The sequence below is a fragment of the Rhincodon typus genome, chromosome 23, assembly GCF_021869965.1.
Source record: "Rhincodon typus isolate 14 chromosome 23, sRhiTyp1.1, whole genome shotgun sequence".
Taxonomy (NCBI): Eukaryota; Metazoa; Chordata; class Chondrichthyes; order Orectolobiformes; family Rhincodontidae; genus Rhincodon; species Rhincodon typus.
Window position 1 is genome coordinate 15,956,209 of NC_063354.1, and position 20,521 is coordinate 15,976,729.

The 20,521-nt window shown below is 40.2% G+C and overlaps 1 protein-coding gene across 2 annotated transcripts in view; it reads right to left on the reverse strand.

The window, feature by feature from the left end:
* LOC109939080 (transmembrane channel-like protein 7) overlaps window positions 1-14,124 on the reverse strand; it is a 38,951-nt gene extending 24,827 nt beyond the window's left edge. Inside the window, exons 1-5 of one of the 2 annotated variants that reach the window (XM_048611017.1) lie at window positions 13,952-14,109; window positions 10,432-10,508; window positions 8,167-8,419; window positions 3,997-4,145; window positions 1,635-1,796 (exon numbers count right to left, since the gene is read on the reverse strand). In XM_048611017.1, the coding sequence (XP_048466974.1) occupies window positions 1,635-1,796; window positions 3,997-4,145; window positions 8,167-8,369 (514 nt within the window). In that variant the 5' untranslated portion in view covers window positions 8,370-8,419; window positions 10,432-10,508; window positions 13,952-14,109. Of the gene's footprint in view, window positions 1-1,634; window positions 1,797-3,996; window positions 4,146-8,166; window positions 8,420-10,431; window positions 10,509-13,951 lie in introns of both variants that reach the window. The other variant, XM_020537365.2, reaches the window with a different exon arrangement.
* Between the last annotated feature and the right edge of the window lie 6,397 nt (window positions 14,125-20,521).

Below are 20,521 nucleotides of genomic sequence, written 5' to 3' on the forward strand. Positions count from 1 at the left end.
GTTCTGAAGAAGGGTCATTGAACATGAAGCAGTAACACTGCTTTATCTCCACAGATGCTGCCAGACCTGCTGAGTTTTTACAGCAATTCCTGTTTTGTTGCAAAAGATAACATTTGATGCTGTCTAAATCTACCAACAACTTTATAAATGAGGCACTATCAAATTTAATAATGGCAGTGAGAGTGTAAATGGGCACTGCTCAGTTTAAAAATAGCAGTGACATTCTAAGTGGGCATGCACAGTCTGGTAATAGCAGTGACATTGTAAATAGGGCACTGCTCAGTTTAGAAACAGCTGAGATAGTCGAAATGGGACACTGCTCATTTTGAGATAGCTGCTTGTACTGAAGATCCATAGAATAGAACTTCTTATATGCATTACCTTCCACTTCCTGTGCCCTAAAGACTGAACCAAGGGTGTGGATTAAGGTCATTCTATTGTAGGAAATATCTGGCTAACACATCGATTTTCTGGTTCCATGGTCTTCAAGATGATATAAGATTCTAACTACCAAACAGGACAACTTAAGATAGTGGTAACAGGGATAGCTGTTTCACAAATTTTCCTTGTTAATTAAAATGCAACAAATAGCAGAGACATTTTTAAAAAATTAGCACCTCAGGAATTAAATTGACCTGAAACAAAGCTTAGGGCACCCAATGAAGGAGTAAGAGGGGTGTGCTTATTCCAGAAAGAAACTCTCAAATACTCTTGTAAATCCCCTCTCCCAAAACAAATACTGTCCTTTATGGACAGTTAAACAAAATATTGTAAAACTGATCCCCTGAATTTGCAATACTGCTCACCATCTGTACACCCATTCCTGCATTGGTGGTCAAATGGATGGTTAATAGTGTACATACCTCAAGCAACAATGTTGTTAACCTGTCAATTTAATGGTTAATCCCATTTTGCAGCTAAACATAGATACATAGAAAATGCACTCAAACTGGTTCTCAATAAACAACTGCACCTCCCAGTCGCGAACCATTTCAACTCCCCCTCCCATTCCTCAGACGACATGTCCATCCTGGGCCTCCTGCAGTGCCACAACGATGCCACCCGAAGGTTGCAGGAACAGCAACTCATATTCCGCTTGGGAACCCTGCAGCCCAATGGTATCAATGTGGATTTCACAAGTTTCAAAATCTCCCCTCCCCCTACCGCATCCCAAAACCAGTCCAGCTCGTCCCTGCCTCCCTAACCTGTTCTTCCTCCCACCTATCCCCTCCTCCCACCTCAAGCCGCACCTCCATCTCCTACCGACCAACCTCATCCCGCCCCCTTGACCTGTCCCGTCCTCCCTGGACTGACCTATCCCCTTCCTAACTCCCTACCTACACTCACCTTTACTGGCTCCATCCCCGCCTCTTTGACCTGTTTGTTTCCTCTCCACCTATCCTCTCCTCTATCCCTCTTCTATCCGCCTCCCACTCTCTCCCTATTTATTTCAAAACCCCCTTCCCCTCCCCCTTTTCTGATGAAGGGTCTAGGCCCGAAACGTCAGCCTCTCTGCTCCTATGATGCTGCTTGGCCTGCTGTGTTCATCCAGCCCTGCACCTTGTTCTCTGGCACTCAAACTGACTTGTGTTTATGGTCTGCTTTCATTTTGCACAAACTCTCGCCATACTCACTATTCCTCAGTTGTTCTGTGGCTGTCAGGTTGAGTTTCATTTTGCTGATATAGATGGATGGGATGAGCACAAATCCACCAACCAGAAGAAAGGCAGAAAAATTCAGGAAGATCAAAAAACGCAGAAAAGTGAAGTATGACTGGATGCCGGTGCCATAGTGACCTAATCCGCAGCACAGAACAAAACGGTGAATTAATACACCTTTCCAGCCCACACACTCTCACACTTCTAAAACTAAAATAGTTCAATCTCTGTCGTACTCAAAAATCCAATTATTATTTCATTTTATGCTCCAAAATGACAAAGCACTTTCCATTCCTTAGCACAGAAATCCTGTGTTATGTGTCACCTATATAAGTCATTCATTACCGAGCTATGCTTAACAGCGTACATTTATTAAATACTACAGTGAGGAGAAAGTCTGTACTTTTGTAAATTTGGTATAAAGCAGGGTGTCCAAACTATGTTTGGAAGGCCACAAAGGGCCTACAAATTCCACCAGTCCAGCCATAACGTATAGCTCTAATTGCCCTTACATTTCTTGCTGTCTGGTTTGCACTGTTTGAAATTGATTTACTTACGGATTTGCACAAATCAGTTGATGGATAACTCTTAAGTCTAACACTAATCTCTGTTGGTATATTAAAGGTGGCACAAATTATTATTAATATTCAATGAGAAATACATAGCCTGTGGATCCTAATTTACAAATACAGGTGTCTTGGATGCTCCAGCTGTTTGACAAAATGTGAGTATGAGGAAATCGTTCTACTCCAAACAGTGGAGACAATTGTCCTTCATGTGTTATTGATCTATTACGTTCAAGGAAATCAGAGAATGGATTCATTGCAATGTGGTAAATATCAACATTAGAGGCAACGAGCATTTTTCCTGTGTGTGTTTGTCACATGACACAAATAGTGAGACCCAAGTTCCGAAAACACTGACAGAAGTGCTCACCTGGGAGGAAAACAAAAAATATGCTAGAGAAATAGTTCAGCAGGTCAGGCATTATCTTGCTGCTGATCCCACTGTTTGCCAGACACAGAGACGACTGGAGAACTAGCTATGATGCCCACTCACTGTGGAGATGGAAAAGTGACCTGTTCTGACAAGACGTCACTAGACTGGAAACACTAACTGTTTTTCTCTCTACAGATGCTGCCAGGCCTGCTAAGTTCCTCCAGCAATTTCTGTGATTGTTAGTAAAAGTGACCTGCTGGTAGATTTAAACCTACCTCACCCTGACCCCCAGAAGTATCTTGAAGGTATGTTGTGGTAGCAGAGTTGGATTTAATTTGCTCCTTTTTTGAAATAATACTGTTCAATTCTTCTTCAGTTCACCCAGATAGGCCATTTTCACAGTGTGGTACATTTAGTGGCATAAGGGGTTTCTCTGCTACTCCAAAACCAGGTTTTCTTCGGGGGCCAGGCTTATTGGGTGTCCCTGCCCCTCCCATGGCCTCTTCTATATTTTGGCCTTGCTTTGTGTAGTTACAAAGCTCCATTCCTAACAAGTCATCCCCAATGACTGGATCTGGGTCCCAGCCTAATTGCCAATCTTTCTGGCATTTTTCTTTCCAAAGTTACATTGGGAAGATGCCAGAGGGAATACAAATTTTCATTTCATGTTAAATATTATGGGAACACAATACTGAATATTATTTTCTTCACAATCTTCAAAATTGACAATGCATTTTAGATGAAAGACATCATAACTTCTGAATAAATTTTAAGCTTTAAAGCTGCGTAATCTGTGTAGTGTTGATGTGATTTGTAAAAACTAATTGTATCTTCTAGTCATACTATTGCCCAGTACTCAACATCAGCAAAACTCTATCATCATTGCCAATTTTGGGGCCTTGCTATTCACAAATTGGTTGGTGGTTTTACTTACATCACAACAATGAATGCATTTTAAAAATATTTTCTTGGCTTGATGATGGTTTGGGATATTCTGGGATTGTGAAAGGCATTGCATAATCAAAAGGCCTTTCCTTTACTCCTTGTGCACAATTCCCTGTTGCTATCTATTATTATCTGGTCAACCTGAATGAAGTGTTCTAATTACCTCCCAATCACTATTCATTGTATGATTCACTAACTACAAATACCTGTTATTCTGTATTTGACACCAATTTTCTTTTTCATCAATTTATTCGATGAGAGACATTTGAAAAAAATCTTACTACGTATCAAATTTGGTTAGATATTTAAACAAAAGATTTTTATTTTGACTGAAATATATCTCCATCTCCTCCCAATGGAAACGCTTTCTGAAAGCAGTTTTCACCTAAGCACTCAGCACCTTGATGTTTGCTGTGCTGTGAATGTTATTCCGCACCAAAGAAATCAGTCGCACCTTCTATTTCATTCAGAGAACTCCTCCACAGTTCGAACCAGGAAATGACATCTTTCACTTCTTCCTTGAACCTTGTCAATGATTTCTGTTGGCTTTGCTTCCAGCTCCCCCAGTTGCTGAGAGATCCAGTGTCACATTTTCTCTTCTCTCTGTTAATAGGTTGAATAAAAGGATGAGATCTCTTACTTATAAGTAAGTGCTGGATAATATATAGATGAAATAGATTTTTAGATCATACTTATTATAGGGATTAATTATGGTGGATTATAATGAACCCAAACTATCCTAAAAATTAAATCAGTTGTAAGAGATATTTAAATTGTATGTATCTGAAAGACTTCCTTTGATTTGTAGACACTTGTTCGGTCAAAACCATTCCATGAGTTTTTCTTCTCTCCTATGACAATTGGAATAACAATTGCACCATTATCAATCTGGAATTTAAACACATCCTGTAGAAAATTCCAAACATGCTCTCAAATGGACATTGAGAGTTAAGACGTGACCTGAAACAGGCAGGAAAGTAAAAGGATTCTTTTACTATTCAGTCAGCTGAGTGTCGGAAACACATAGAAATGTTGCGATGATTTTACAGTTATAGAGTCATAGAGTCATACAGCACGGAAACAGACCCTTCGGTCCAACCAGTCCATGCCGAACATAATCTCAAACGAAACTAGTTCCACCTGCCTGCTCCTGGCCTATATCCCTCCAAGCCAAAGTGCTTGCTTTGTACTTCAAGCATACAGATGTTCCTGCAGGATCCATTTATGGAGTTTCCCATTTCATTTCACTCCATTTCATCAAGCAGTTATTTTCAATTGTTGTTGAATTACAATCAATAAATGAGTACAGTACATAAAGCACTCTCCTTGACAACTAATGCTAAGAATTAGATTAGGAATAAATTACAATAGCAATGTGAAGAGGCATTTAAGTAGGCATATGAACAGGCTGGGAAAAAAGGGGTAAGGACCATATGCAGGCAGATGGGATTAGTTTAGATAGGCATTGTGGTTAGCGCAGACATGATGGGCCAAAGGGCCTGCTCCTTTGCCGTACTGTTCTGAGCTGTAAATCTACCAGGTTGTTTAAAAGTTTTCGAACAAAGACTCTGAGCAACTTTCCTGCAGCAAATTTCTGTTTGTCTGAAAAGGTTTGCACAGGCTCTCCCTACAGGGATAGGGACACACCTTACTTACCTTGGTGCAAAGAATTTTGATGCAAGTTGTATATATCAAGGCTTTCAACCACCAAAAGGGTTAGCTTGTGATTTCATATGTCTCCTTCTCAGGGTCCCATTCATAATCCAAACTGTACTCTGAGACTGGAAATTTGCATGGTTACACTCAGCTAACAGGTTACCGATGATGGTAGACAGGCTGACCCTCAGTTCCATATTCAGAGGTTATCATCTTAGAGCCTATTTAGCCCCAAAGGCAGTCTGCTGACCTTCCTCTCCATTGCTCTCCAGCTCCCCTCCAAGTAAATATTTGCAGAATAGCTGCAGTTATATAAAACCCTGTTTAGACCCTACTTGCAGCACTGTCAGCAGATCTGGGCACAACACCTTAGGAATAATATATTGGCCTCGGAGGGGGTACAACACGGGTTCACAAGAATGATTCCTGTTAATGATAAGTTATGAGGGGAGATTATACAAATTAGACATATTTTCTCCAGAATTTAGAAAATTAAGGGATGACCTAATCAAAACCTTTGAAATGTTAACAGGAAAAGACAGGGTGGATAAAGATAAATTATTTCCACTGCTTGGGGATTCTAGAACGAGGGAGCATGGTCTGAAAGTTAGGGTCAGACCATTCAGGACAGATATTAGGAAGCAGTTCTACACACAAAGGGTGGTAGATGTTTGGAACTCTCTTCCACAAATGGCAGTGGATAGAGGATCAGTTGTTAATTTTAAACATAGAAACATAGAAGATAGGAGCAGGAGGAGGCCATTTGGTGTTTTGAGCCTGCTCTGCCATTCTTCATGATCATGGCTGATCATCCAACTCAATAGCCCAATTCTGCTTTCTCCCCATAACCTGTGATCCCATTCGCCCCAAGTGCTAAATCTAATCGCCTCTTGAATACATTCCTACTTCCTGTGGCAATGAATTCCACAGGCTCACTACTCTTTGGGTGAAGAAATTCCTCCTCATCTCCGCGCTAAATCATCTACCCCAAATCCTCATTCTGTGACCTCTGGTTCTGGACACACCCACCATCGGGAACATCCTCCCTACATCTACCCTGTCCAGTCCTGTTAGAATTTGATAAGTCTCTATGAGATTTCCCCCTCATTCATCTGAACTCTACCAAAAATAATCCCAACCTAGCCAATCTTTCGTCGTACGTCAGACCCACAATTCCCGGAATCAGCCTGGTAAACCTTCTCTGGACTCCCTCAAGAGTAAGAGCATCCTTTCTCAGAAAAGGAGACCAAAACTGCACACAATATTCCAAGTGTGGCCTCGCCAAGGCCCTATACAAGTGCAACAACACATCTCTGCTCCTGTACTCAAAACGTTTTGCAATGAAGGCCAACATATCATTTGCCTTCTTTACCATCTACAGCACCTGCATGCTTACCGTCAGCACAAAGACTCTCCTCTCCCAATTTACAGCCAATTTGAAATATGTAGAGTTTTGTTGAACAAAAGTTTTAAAGGATATGGGCCAAAGGCAGGTATACAGATCAGTCATGATCTCATTGAATGATGGAATTGACCTGAGCCGCTGAATGGTTTACTCCTGTTCTTACGTTCCTAGTCACCAGTTATTGATCAGATCATGGGAAAATATAGGATTTAGTTCTGGCTCAGTACACAAAGTACCAGGAGCCATCTCATGAGCATCACAACCCACTGTGAAGTGCATGAGTGCAAATCAATCCTTTACGCATAGCATTGGCATATACTTCCTGGGCCAGTAATACAAATGCAGTGGCTACAAGAAACTATTAGACTGCTGTCACAAGGTACCCATCTACTGTCTCCCCAAAATTTGCCACTACAAGGCACAACTCAGGAATGTAAGGGACTACGCTTTGTTACACTATTCCTCAAATTGTGCAGTCAAGCAGATCAGCATCATAGAGCACAAATCAACAGATTTGATTGGCAACTCTTTCACCAACTGAAACACGCACTGCCTCCAGAACCAGTGCAGGGCGCACTGCACATAACAGCAAAAAATGCAAAAAACTAAAAGATCTACGGATGCTAGAAATCAGAAACAAAAACAGAAATTGCTGGAGAGACTCAGAAGGTCTGGCAGCATCCATGGAGGGAAATCAGAGTTAACGTTTCGGGTCCAGTGACCCTTCTTCAGAACTAAAAAATGCTTCAACAACTCATCAAAAGCCTCATTCAATAGTGTCTTTCAATCCTGTAACATCTAGCACTGAGAAGGACAAGGCAGATAATGTACAGGAACATCACCACAAGCGCATTTCATACCAAACCACAAACTATCCTGACTTGGAATTGTATTACCATTTCTTTGCAATTGGCGATTCTTAAACATAGAATTTCCTCTTAGGCAGCCCCTTGGATATACCTGCACCACAATTAATGTAGTGGTTAAAGTAAAAGCTTTTCCACCACCTTCTTAAGAACAATTAAGAAAGGGCAATGAATTCTGGCCCAGCCAATGACACCCACATCCTAATGATATGGTAGTTCCAGGGCCTTGAGAGACAAAGCTTCCATGACAACCTGAGAAACCTTGAACATATGAGTGTGTGATCTCCTCTAGTCAATATCTTCCAGCAGCTATAATCCCAAACTGGGGAAACAGGAACAGTCCTACTCCTGTTCCTAATTTGTACATTCATATCAAGGGGAGAGTGATCAGACAGAAGAGAAACAAGGAACGCACTGGACATAGGTAATAATAGAGATCAATATGGCAGGCAACACATTAGGAACAATACCATTCAAGTTTTCAGGGATCTTTTCATTGCAGCATGTAGATTGGGATCTCTTGAATAACCTTGGACCTTTTAAAGCTTTTTTTCATCTATTCCTTACTGTAGGTGAATGTTGTGGAAATAGCATCCAAAGCAAGTTCTATATAAAATGGAAGGACACTACAGCTGGTTATATTTACCAATTTTACAAACATAAATACAAGGCATTACTGCAAAGGTGCAGAACTGACCTCACTTTTCTTTTCTCTGTCAAATTAATAGGAAGTTCTCTCAGAGGTCGTCGACTTTCAAATAGCTGCATCTCTTCATACACGGACTGCAAATTTGACATCTCATTTCCTGAGCACCAAACTGAAGAATGCTCTTTATTTTTGGAAGTAATGCATTTTCTTTTTTTTCCCTCTGTCTTGTAACTTGGCGTTTCCTGGGACATGTTGGTTTCGTGGTCAGGTTGCAGAGAAGCACATGATAATGAGTTCTGATCTGTTCGGAAAGAGCAAAAACCGATTTCTCCGATCAGTAAATGTCCAGATAGGTTTTTTTGGTCATTTTAACCAGTCTATTCAATAATTATTGGTATCCCCGAAATCATAAATGTTGCAATTTAATGGTTTATTGGAAGTGGCCCATAAAGTCGCACCCATGTCAAAAACTGTCAGCCTCTGGTATATGTTCTATTCAACAACATTTTGCATTTACATACTTCATTTATAAACAAGCCAGGGCACCTCACAGCAGCATTGCCAGACAAAATTTGACACTGAGCAACAATAGGACAAGTGGCCCAAAGCTTGTCCAAAAACTCAGACTGAAGCAGCAATTTAAAGGAGGAGAGAGAAGCAACGTGCTACAGAGATTCAGGAGGGATTTCAAAGTTCAGAGTTCAGGCACACCCATTCATAACAGGGCAAAGGTATTTAGGAAGCACTTGAAAAAGCTACTGGGGTACGGATACAGTGGATCCAACAGGGTTTGAAGCACAAGGATGAAAGGTTATCAGGTCAGGAGACACTTGTAGGTGAGCAAGCATGAGAATCAAAATTGGATAGAACTTAGTGCATATTAGTTTGGATATGGGCTGCAAAGATTTGGATGAGCTCAGGTTCCTGGAAAGAGGAACTGGAGAGTGTACAGCTGAGACAAGCTATCTTTCCACAAAGTCAAAATTAGTTATATCATTTTGAATAGAGGGCTCCAACCAGCTTTCCAATAATTCTGTGCTAAACCATTATAGATAGTATTAAAATGTAAATTCCATATCATAACATGTCCAGATATCCATAATAAACAGAGAAGCTTGTTTATACGAGGTAATTTTAAGGATTTTAGTTCAATTCATTCTTACCATGTAAGAGGAGCAACTGAAATGTAAGCCAATAAATTTAAGTAACTATAACCATTTCAAGGTTCAAGTAGTGATAAAAAAAATTAAATAGTCTGTCAAACCCTGGTTCATGGACAAACCTGGAAACAACTTGTGGGCAGGTAGTTTTTATCTCCAGAATCTCGTTTGGGATTTTTAAAAATTCATTCACGGGATGAGGGTATCACTGGCCAGGCAGCATTTATTGCCCATCCCTAATTGCCCAGAGGGCAGTTAAGAGTCAACCACATTGCTGTGGGTCTGAAGTCACACGTAGGCCAGACCAGGTAAGGATGGCAGTTTTCCCTCCCTAAAGGACAATAGTGAACCAGATGGGATTTTCCCAACAATTGACAATGGATTAATAGTCCTCATTAGACTCTTAATTCCAGATTTTTTTTTAGTTCAAATTCCACCATCTGCCGTGGCAGGAGACATACCCAAATATCCTGAGTATTATCTGGGTCTTCAGCGATAATACCACTAGGCCATCACCTCCCCTGTTACAATAATGCTTTGTCATTTGTTTAAAGATGTCTGTCATCTATACACTATGCAATTGATTCTCCACTAGACCACAGTTGAAAAACAAATTTGCACTTGCCCTGTGATGTTGTGTACATTTAAGACATGATGTAATTAAACTTCATTGCACTGCCCACAACACCAAACTATTTGAGCCAGCAAGTGCACTCAAAGCCCCTGCCACCTGAAGAAAAATCCAAACTTAACCTTAGTTCCTCGGTTCACCACTGTAATTCCTTGACAGATAATTGGCAGTTAATTTAAGCCTGTAATTAAACCTCACAGCTGATGTCTAAAAATTCCTTTGCAGTTGTGGTGTCCTCGAAGCCACAATATAATTCTAGTGTAGTACTTCACCAACAATAACTTATTATCCCACTCAAAATTATATACCTCTGTGAAAACCAAGATGGTAATTAGACTGTACCAGAACATAGCACATCTGTTAGATTAATGCTATAATCTATTTCTGCAATTTAGCAAATGCAACCCAGCCTTACGGTGCAGTTTGACTTCAGATCAGAAATTCATTATTCCACATTAATTCATGATAATGAGGCATTTAAATCACATAATTGATTTTATTAAGCATGTGAAATTAACTCACTAAATCCTCTAAAGAAATCTTAAGGAGCTGTGCTGTTTGTCCAGAATTGGCTTTGGGTTGACTCCTTAGGGAGCCTCCTGCAATACATGAAAACAAATTACTTGGTCATTATAACACTGGAGATTGTAAGGCCTTATTGTGGACAATCCACATGTCTTGTACCACAAAAGTCCAAAATTGTTTGTAACTATTTTGCGACACCCTGATGTTGTCGAAAGTATTATAGAAATGCAATTTTGTTCTGTGACATTTGAATGCCAGAAAAAACAAATGTAGTTAGGAACTTAATTTTGGTTTGTGTTAGCATATAAATTGCCTTTATTGCTATCTCTCTTCAACAACGTCTTTATTTTTTGGGATCTAACAGGTTAGAAAATGAATAATTAACAACTGTACTTATACAAGTACAAATCTGTGGAAAGATATATCCATTAATCAAGTTCCTAAAGTAGGTTAATGCTATGAAACTTGTAATCTATTATTTAAATGATCAGTCCAGGAGTTTCACCATGATTCAGTCAGGGGATCTGTCTGACTGCAATCTGGAGAGCAGGCAATGAGCATTCTTGTAGGGTCAGCTGCAGTGAGAGGTATTGCATATCAGTCAGGGTCATGATCTGGTCAGGCTGCTGTTGAAGTTGGTCAGAGTCTTGGATGAATACAATCCCAGGTGCCAGTCTGTCAATCTTCAAGAATAATTCAAGGTGGTCCTCATTGTCAATCAGGGGGTGATGAGCATTTTTTGAGGTAGAAACATGGACTGTAATGGGGGAAACGCAAAGTGTTTGGTGGGGAATATGCAGAGCAGCATCAAAGGGTATGGTAGACTACAGGAAGGTGGGGGTTATTGGCAGTGACCACCACAGTGATCTCCACCGGGGGGGGCGTGGAGGAGCAGGGTGGGCATCATTATTAAAGTGTAATGTCAGGATTTGGGGCCTGGAAGGACAGTTGGAGGTGACATTCAGCATGATGGGCCTCCAGACTGCGGTGGGGGTAGTGAGGAATGAGTGGAAATGGACTGTTAGGTAATGTGAGGTAAAATGCTCGGGGGGAGGTGATGGCCTAATGGTATTATCACTGGACTGTTAATCCAAAGACCCAGGTAAAGTTCTGGGACCCAGTTTCAAATCTCACCATAGCAAATAGTGGAATTTGAATTCAATAAAAAAATATGGAATTATGAGTCTAATGATGACCATGAAACCATTGCCAGTTGTCAGAAAAGTCCATCTGGCTCACTAATGTCCTTTAAAGAAGGAAATCTGCCATCCTTATTGACATGTGACTCCAGGCCCACAACAATGTTAGTTGACTCTTAACTGCCCTCTACGCATTTAGGGATGAGCAATAAATGCTGGCCTAGCCAGTGACACCCTCAAATAATTGACTGGGACAATGCCCAGGGTGGGCAAAGTCAGTGTCATTTTGATGGTTGAAAGTGTGGGACCCATGTCTGCAGAACACTAGGACTTTGACTAGGACAAGGGAAAATGCATGAAGTATGCGTTTGCAATATCCAGCTATATTTCATTTGCAAACATTTCTTCATACATATGCAGTGCATGTTAAGGAAATATGCTAAGACATCAAATGTTGGACAAAGATGGATTGCACCACTCTATTTGTGCTAGTTAAACTAATACTGTCATCTCAGTGGTGCAGGAGTTGGGAACAATAGCTTAAAAGAAGGTGAATGGTGGCCAAGAGTGCCCCAACATTTGTGGAACTTACAAAAGTGCTGAGGGAGGAAGGGACATCCCTGCATCATGTGTCATGTAGGTTTGGTGATAGTCTCTAATGAATGCAATCGAGTGTGGAAAAGTGGATATGGGCCTGGGATGGGAAGAGGATCAGACATTCCTTCGGATGTAATGTGTTGGTCAGTCAGCTGTCACTTCTCTTTCACCAGGTTGGTGCATGTTCTGTGACCAAGGCTATGGTGGAGCAGACGATAGGGCTGCTGCAGGTCAAATTGCAGCTTGGAATGGCCTTGGGGAGGTGGGGGGGGGGGGTGGGTGCTTCCCACTCTAACTCAGACAGAGTATGCCACTCTATCCTGGCAGCTGTGCTCTGCACAATTAGAGTGGGCAATGAGGCCATGTGATAGGTGCTGAAGAGCCAGGCGAATAGGAGCAATCGTCCAAAGAGAAGGATGAGGACACTGAGCTGGAGGAAGCTCTCCTTGTGGATGAAAGAGCTCAATTGCATCGTGCACTATAAACCAGATGGGACCTGATTGACACCCGGTTCCAGTACATGGTGTAAAAGACCATCATGCACTGTCGAGATCAAAATGCCAACATTTGATTTGCATCGTCGCTGCAAGCTGCAGCCTGCATTCATTTCCTTTATCTTCCCTTTTGCCGGATATCTATAAAATCTCATGTTTAGTCTCATCCAAATGCTTACCTCCATGTCATGGTTGCCTCATGGACAATGACAAGATGTGGATGACCACTGGGACTTTGGGAAAGAGTAGCAAAGACTCAGAGAGGTTCTTTAGATGGGATGTTTGTTAGGACAAGTAAAAAGTTTGGCGTGGAGACTAAATAGCACCTAGGCCTACGTGTGTGCAAGAGTGTCAGTCATGATAGTTATGTGCCATGGTCAGTGGGCTTTATGGCTACTGTGCTATTATGCTGCTAGTGAGGGGCAACATCAGATTGCCAATGCTTATCTATTGCCCAGCAGTAATCAATAGATGGCACAGGCACCTGCGATGCTGGTCATTCGGCAGATATCTGTTGAGTAATGAGTTGATCTGGGAATGGTGCATGGTAAAATGGGGATGAAATTCAACATGAGGGATGCCATAGGAGTGAGGTACGTAGTTAATGTTTGGTAAGATACGGTGAGAGATCTCATTTCTCTTCATGGTGATAATCCCTCCAAGAAACTCGATGCAACCTGTACTTAGTCAAAACTGCATAAAATTCAGCACAATGTGGAAGTGGAGGCAGGAAAACAGTGAAAACAGAATCACACTTATGTATGACAGACAACAGGTCAGATAATGAAAGGGGCTTAGCATAGAATTAGCAAATACCCAGGAAGCAGTCACTCATTGTATCCATGGGGAAACAATCTGCAGCTATAGGAAAAACTGCAGTTACAGATAAAAGGGCAGAAAATAATAACATTCCTAGAATGATAGAGGAAAAATGCGGCCAAGTGATAACTTCTTTCTCCAAAACCCGATCAGTCAAGTCTGTTGAAAATAATTTCCTTCATTGAGCTGCTGGTGAGTGTATTTCACGTAAATAAATATCTGCAGCATTTAATGAAATAAAACAAAGTTGCGCAGCCTGATTAAAAAAGTTAAATCTATGGATATTGTGTTTATATTTTGAAATTTTGAAAAAAAATGAACGTACACAAAGACACCGTCAATTATAGTGCAGGACAAATGAGAAACAATCATACATTTGAACATACCCTGTCGAGGCCCAAAAATACCACCCTTCTAAGTCGCACTTTTATGTAGATCACAGTTCAATGCTATAAGTGTCAGTCTCACCTGAATCTACATCTGCTGAATACACAGTCTCTTGCTCCATATTTTGCAACTGCTCCCATTAGATATTGGGGATACCAGACAGAATCCTCATTTCAATCGCAACTTTACATTTCAGCCTTTGCTCGAAATAAAAGAGGCCAGTTTTATCCATGTCAGAGCCCAACTCAATCAGGTGACAGGAAACTGAAATACCACACAACTTCCTTAAATGAAGAGGCAACTGTTGCATGAAACTCATAAAACTGCACAGAAAGCTGCAAACAACAAGCTGAAAGGAAACCACAGAACTTAAAGGTTACTATTTAAACTACCAACCTCATTTGACTCAAAGTTTTGCCACATTATAATGACGACTTTAAAACATTTCAACATATTTGACATTTTTACACTGTGGGAAAATACAACATAGGACACAAAGCATATTTATGCATGATAGTGCATTGCTACCAGAGAAAAATGTTTCAAAGCATAATCTTATAGAGTTACAATCAATCAAAGGAAAGAGTTGTCAATCCAAAGAATTAGATACTTAGAAAGTATGCTAACAAAGTGACCAAAAGCAGTTGATTTCAAGAAGCGTCTTTAGAAGGATTCACAGACATCAGTACCTCAAGTCGCAGTGTGGAGGTGGCAGACATGTTCATTCTATGCTTGTAAGAACACTGTCTTCTATTTTGGTACAGGCTCCCCCATTGGCATCTGAGGTGTTTTCTTGAGAGATGGATATTTAGCCTCTTCACGTATGCAAACTGGGGCCTAGTACCTGGTTGAGGTCTCTCAATAAAATTAGTCTGCAATTGACTACAGTATCTTGCCTTTAATTTCTTCAGGCATTGGACTGGCAAACTGTGGCACTTATAAACAAAAGTCCATTGACAGACTAAGTACATGCTTTAATAGAAAAGCAAAGTATCTTAGTGGACAAAGATTCAGGGTCTCAGAATGTGCTGATTCAGATGCAAACCAATTCATTGGCTACAAGTTCTGTGATTTGTCTTTGCTACAAATTTAGACACTTCATTTGTATGAGAAGACACAGTTGGTGATAAAATATTTACTTCCAATTTGTACTGTAAAATAAAAATTATTTTGCTGCTGTTGTTCATTGGGAAAAGATTTGAAACTTTAAATGATGGACATTTTATTCAGTGATTTATAACAAATTCAGAAATTTCAAAACTCCTTGTGGTAAACAATTTTAGTTTCTTGCTAGGAAACAGCCATCCTTCATTGTTGGCTGACCCTCAATTTTAAGATGTTGTCTACTCTGGGTCCTGAATTACTGCCAGTTATCTTCATGAGTCTGAATAGCCTGATTCTGACCAATGTATTTTGGGGATATATAGTACAATGTCCTAAGAAGTGGTGAGATCTGGATTGTAGGATTTCCTTCATTTTTATCCCTTCTCTGCTCCTGTTCTGTCTTATCATTAAGACGTGATGGCTTAAAGCGTGATGAACGATTGTACCAAGTTCCTTCCAGTCACTATATCAATCAGACTGTGCTTCAAGGAGAGATTCAGAGTATCTTTGAGATCTGTTCTTTGTCCTGCTGGCCATCCAACACTGGCCATTTGATGGTTAAGAAAGCGTGACCTGACAGGAAGACTGTTTCTAGCCAAACAGACACAGTGTCCAGTTTTGCTTGAATGCTTGTGAACATCTTGAGGAAGACACTAGTGTTTGTACGAGGGTGTTCTCATTGAATTCGAAGGATGCAGCAGAAGCATTGCTGATTGAATTTCTCCAGCACTCCAATACGTCACTGATACATAGTCCATGTCCCACTTCAATACTGGAATGTAGTGAAGTCAACCATTCTGTACACTTGGCCCTTTGTTTACTTGCAAGCATTTGCTATCAAACATTTAATGTTATAGTTTTTAGAAGGCTGAGCTGATGCAGTTAACCTGGCATAGGATCTTTTGAGAGAGGTAGCTGTCAGAGCATGGAAAATTCTCAACTTACTCTGGAGTCCTCTCTTAACATATCTGGAAGATGAAATATTTGGATGACTAGGTTTGGAGTGATAAATAAATTTTATTTGGCCAACATTCAAGGGCAGGCCACATTTTGTGTTTGCAAATGAACAAGAGTGGCTCACAAATCTGGTGCAGAGTTTACAACAATATTGCAGCCATCTGTAAATTGAGGATCGCATACTCTTCTTTAACTGAGCTTTCCATCTACAGATACAAGAGGTCAGTTGATCTTTGATGAGATGAACTGTCAGTTAGACTGTAAACAGTATGGGGACTATCACACTTTTTGCTAGAATGCTTTTCAGATTTTGAAGGTGTCTGTTTCAAATCTCACACTCAAGCAATTGCAGGATAGTAATGAAGTTTCTTGAACATTCAAATCTTTGGACCATGATCCCAGCTCTACATGATTTTGAGCCAAATGCTTTGTCAGGTCAATAAATTAAACAAAGAGGTCCTTGTGTTTCTTGGTATGTCAACAGAATTCTGCTGTTTTATCTCCAATTATGCCTGCTTTTGTTGCTCGAATAGAAAGTTCCGCATTAAATCTTAATGGTTTGCTACTTCATGACTGGACTGTCTGTATTTATACTGGTTATCAGAGGGCTCAATCTCTGTATTATAAAAGTTATTTGAAATATTAGTTCTTGGAGATGTTTAGCTATTGTGGGTGTGAACGCTTGCACAGTCTCAAGTTCTTGGTGTGATATCTTCTTTGAACATACATTGTGCACATGAATAGCAGGATGATATGTTTCACTGACCAACATCCATAAGCTGCAGTAGGCAGCAAAAGACTTGCAGAGATTTAAAAGCGCTCTATTGTAAATAAAATTTAGCACAAACATCAATGTCCACCTATTCCCTTTGTAGCCTCTACCTGTCCAGATGCAAAATCCCCACTGGGCAATAAGACTTATTTTATTTTCTGTCTTTTTACTTTGAAAATTGACCACCAAATTACGCAAATAGCTAAACAATTAAACAGACTAAAAGTGTTGCCCACCAGGAGGAATGCAGCAACGAGAAGAATGAAGGAACATAAGGAAGACGGAAAGGGCTAAATTCAAATGGAGTTAGGGGAAGAAATAAGGCAGTCTTGCCCCCTTGGTCCCGCTCATCGCTAATGGCTGCAAGGGAATAACGCAGCCCTTCAATACAAAGTCCAATAAGCATCACTTGCTTCCAATAAAATCTGGGGCAGTTCTCATTGATCCTTAAGAGGAACTGCATTTCTAACACTGACATCATTATTGTACATTTTACAATAAACTCGAAAGAAATAATTTGCATTTATACGCACTATCATGTCCTCAATCATTCCAAAGGCTTCAGAATTTCACAGCCAATGAGGTACTTTCACAGTGTATAGTCACTTTTGTAAGAAAGTGCAGCAACTAACTGGCACAAAGCATTAAGATAAAGGACCAGATAATCCAGTATTTATTTGGTTTAGGACAAATGTTGGTTCTGCACCTTTCACTGCATGATGGCATGGAATCTTTGAAATCCGCTCAACACCAAACAGAAGGTTTCGTGCCTCGAATAAAAAGCTGAACCACTGGCCACACAGAACCGCCTCAGTAAACATCATTTAAGCATCAGAGTGAATTATGTGCTTAAATCTTGAAACCACAATTGTCTGTTTCAGAAAGTGCGTTCTGCAGCTGAGTCAAAACCTGATATGCACAATCAGCATCAACTGCAAAATGATTTGAGCATATGAACTATATCCCAAGTCCCAAATGAAAGGAGGTCAGAAACAGCAAATGTCACACAGAATGAGGATTCTTGAGAGGCTTACTGACTGAAATTTGGCATCATAGGTATGTAGCAGTGTATGGGACTGATAATCCAATGAGCTGGAATAAATATCCAAACACATAAATTCAAATTCTATTACTGCAGCTGAGGAATTTAAATTCAATTCATAAAATAAATCTGGAAGGAAGAAGCTCTATAATGGTGGCCCAGTTTGATTAGTAATCTACAAATCCTTCCGATATGCCAATGGTAAGCAGTAAAAGTAGGAGAGGTTCCTGATCAGCTAGAACTGGGTGGTAGCTGCAGCATAACAGCCTCCTCCTGTTAAAACATTTCCTGTACAGATTCTTGCAAAAAGCAAGTATCAAGCTCATTCTAAGGCCTAGCACACATGCACGCACAATGGTGACTGTGAAACTCAAGTTTTTGTCAAAGCCCATCCAGTTCAATCATGTTCTTTAGAGAAAAGAAATTGGTCCCCCTTTCGTTGATCTGGCTTATTTGTATTTCTAGACCTCCAGCAATGTGATTGACACTTAACTGTCCTCTGAAATGGCATAGAAAGCCATTCAAATGTATTCAAGAAACAACTCACCACTATGTTTTCAAGGAAATAAGGGATAGGGAGTAAGTGCTGGATGTTTCAGTGGTACCTGTGACATAACAAGATTCATATTGATGGTATTGATGATGTGACTCTAGCATCAATAAGACAGAAAGCACCAGTTTGGAAGAATCATGTAAAGAGAAAGGTCTTAGACACTACACTAGAGAATCTAATACAGCCAAGAATAAATAAAGGAGTATAGCAGTATCTAAGGCATTGGGGAACCTTACTTAATGATAAGGAACAAGCAGCCTCAAAGACAGTTTATGGGTAGATACTCATAGCTTGAGACACTGCAGACCTGCATTTCAATGTGCAGATAACAGCATGGGCTTAAAGCACAAGATAACGCAGATTACATCCTGTCATTGAGTTTTTAAAACAGTGAAGGCACGATTTGAGCATATTGCCATCATCATCATCAAATCCCATATGTACTACTAGAAAAAAATATCTGAATGATTTATCTAGTGAAGCTGGATAGAAATTTTGATATCTGTTGAAAACTATGAACAAGGCATGAGACGTTCAAGCAGCTTCAGCTCAGAGTTTGAGTGAGAGGCTGATCTACAGATACTGTGACTCAACAGGAAAGGGAAACGTTACTTGGATTCTTTGTACCAGGAAGCAGTCTCACTTCTTAGGGTTGGATCATCTGGTTTGGTTAGTGTTTGGAGACAGGAGAGTGTGACTGAGTGAGGAAGGTAAAGCGACCCAGAGGACAGAAGCACAGGAACCTCAACCTGTGTAATTGTCCAGCAGGTTTAAGGTACTTTCAGCTTGTCTGAATGGGAGTGAGAACTGCAGAGGAGAATGAACTAACTGACCTTGGCACTGCGGTACAGGAAGCCACTCAAGAGACGGTTGGGGTGGAGGAAATGTAAGAAGGAATATAGTGGGAGTAGTGGACAGTATAGTGAGGGGGATTGACAATGTTCTCTGCAGCAAATAATGTGATCTAGATGGCTAAGTTGCCTACTTGATGCTAGTTTCAGGTGCCATGTTCAAGGCTGAAGAACAACTTGCAATGGGAGGGGAAGGATTCAGAGAGTGTGACCAATTGTAGATGACAATGACATAATCAGGAAATTGAGTTCTGCGTAGTTCATATAATGAGTTAGGTGCCAAATTAAGAAACAGACCTTGAATTTGAACCATACTGGGACTAGCATTCTTGCCAACCACATAACTAGGCAAGCAGAGATGAGTTAAAACTGAATACTGGAAGCACAGGTTCAAATTTGGGAAGACGTATCAAATTAAAAAGTAGAGTCAAAACCAAAGAAGAGGGTATTAAAACAAAAAATGATACATAGACCATGATGGGAATGGATGGATCTAACAGTCAAACAATAAATAAAACAAAGAGAATAAAAAGATATTATTAAATGCATGTAGCATTCAAAACAAATAGATGAAGAGAGATTACAAATAGAAATGAATAAGTACAATCTGGTAGCTATAAGAGAGATATAATTGGAGGATGACTAGGATTGAGACATTTAGGAATAACAGGAAAATAGGAAAAGTTGGAGGGGTGGCTCTGTTAATTAATTATGGTTTTAGTGCAAAACAGAGAAATGAGTTAAGTTCAGGAAACTAAAATACGGATAAAATAAAACAAAGAATTGAGGATGCTGGAGATCTGAAACCAGCACAGAAATTGCTGGTGAACTCAGCATCTGTGGAGAGAAAGCAGAGTTAACATTCCAAGTCCAGTGAATCTTCATCAGAACTGAACTCCATTCTGTTGAAGAGTCACTGAACCCAAAACGTTAACTCTGATTTCTTCCCACAGATGTTGCCAAAACTGCTGAGTTTTGCCAGCAATTTCTGTGTTTGAACAAAGATGTGGAAATAATTTAGGTAGAAATGAGAGATGATAAAGTAAGGTGTAATGTATTGGAGTGGAGTACATGCTCCCTAATAATAACCACCCAGTCATGGGAGATTTAATCTATATATTGACTGGAAAAGTCAGATGGACAAGGATGAGGAATTCACAGATTTATTTCAGATGGTTTCTTAGAACAGCACTTTCTGGAGCTGACCAGAGAACAGGCTATATTAGAAATGATATTGTGCAACAAGATAACATTAATCAACGATCTCATAATGAAGGCGCCCCTAGGTAGCAGTGACCATAATATGATTGAATTTTATATTCAGTTTGAGGGAGAGGGTTGTGGGTCAGAGATAAAATTTATAAAATTTAAA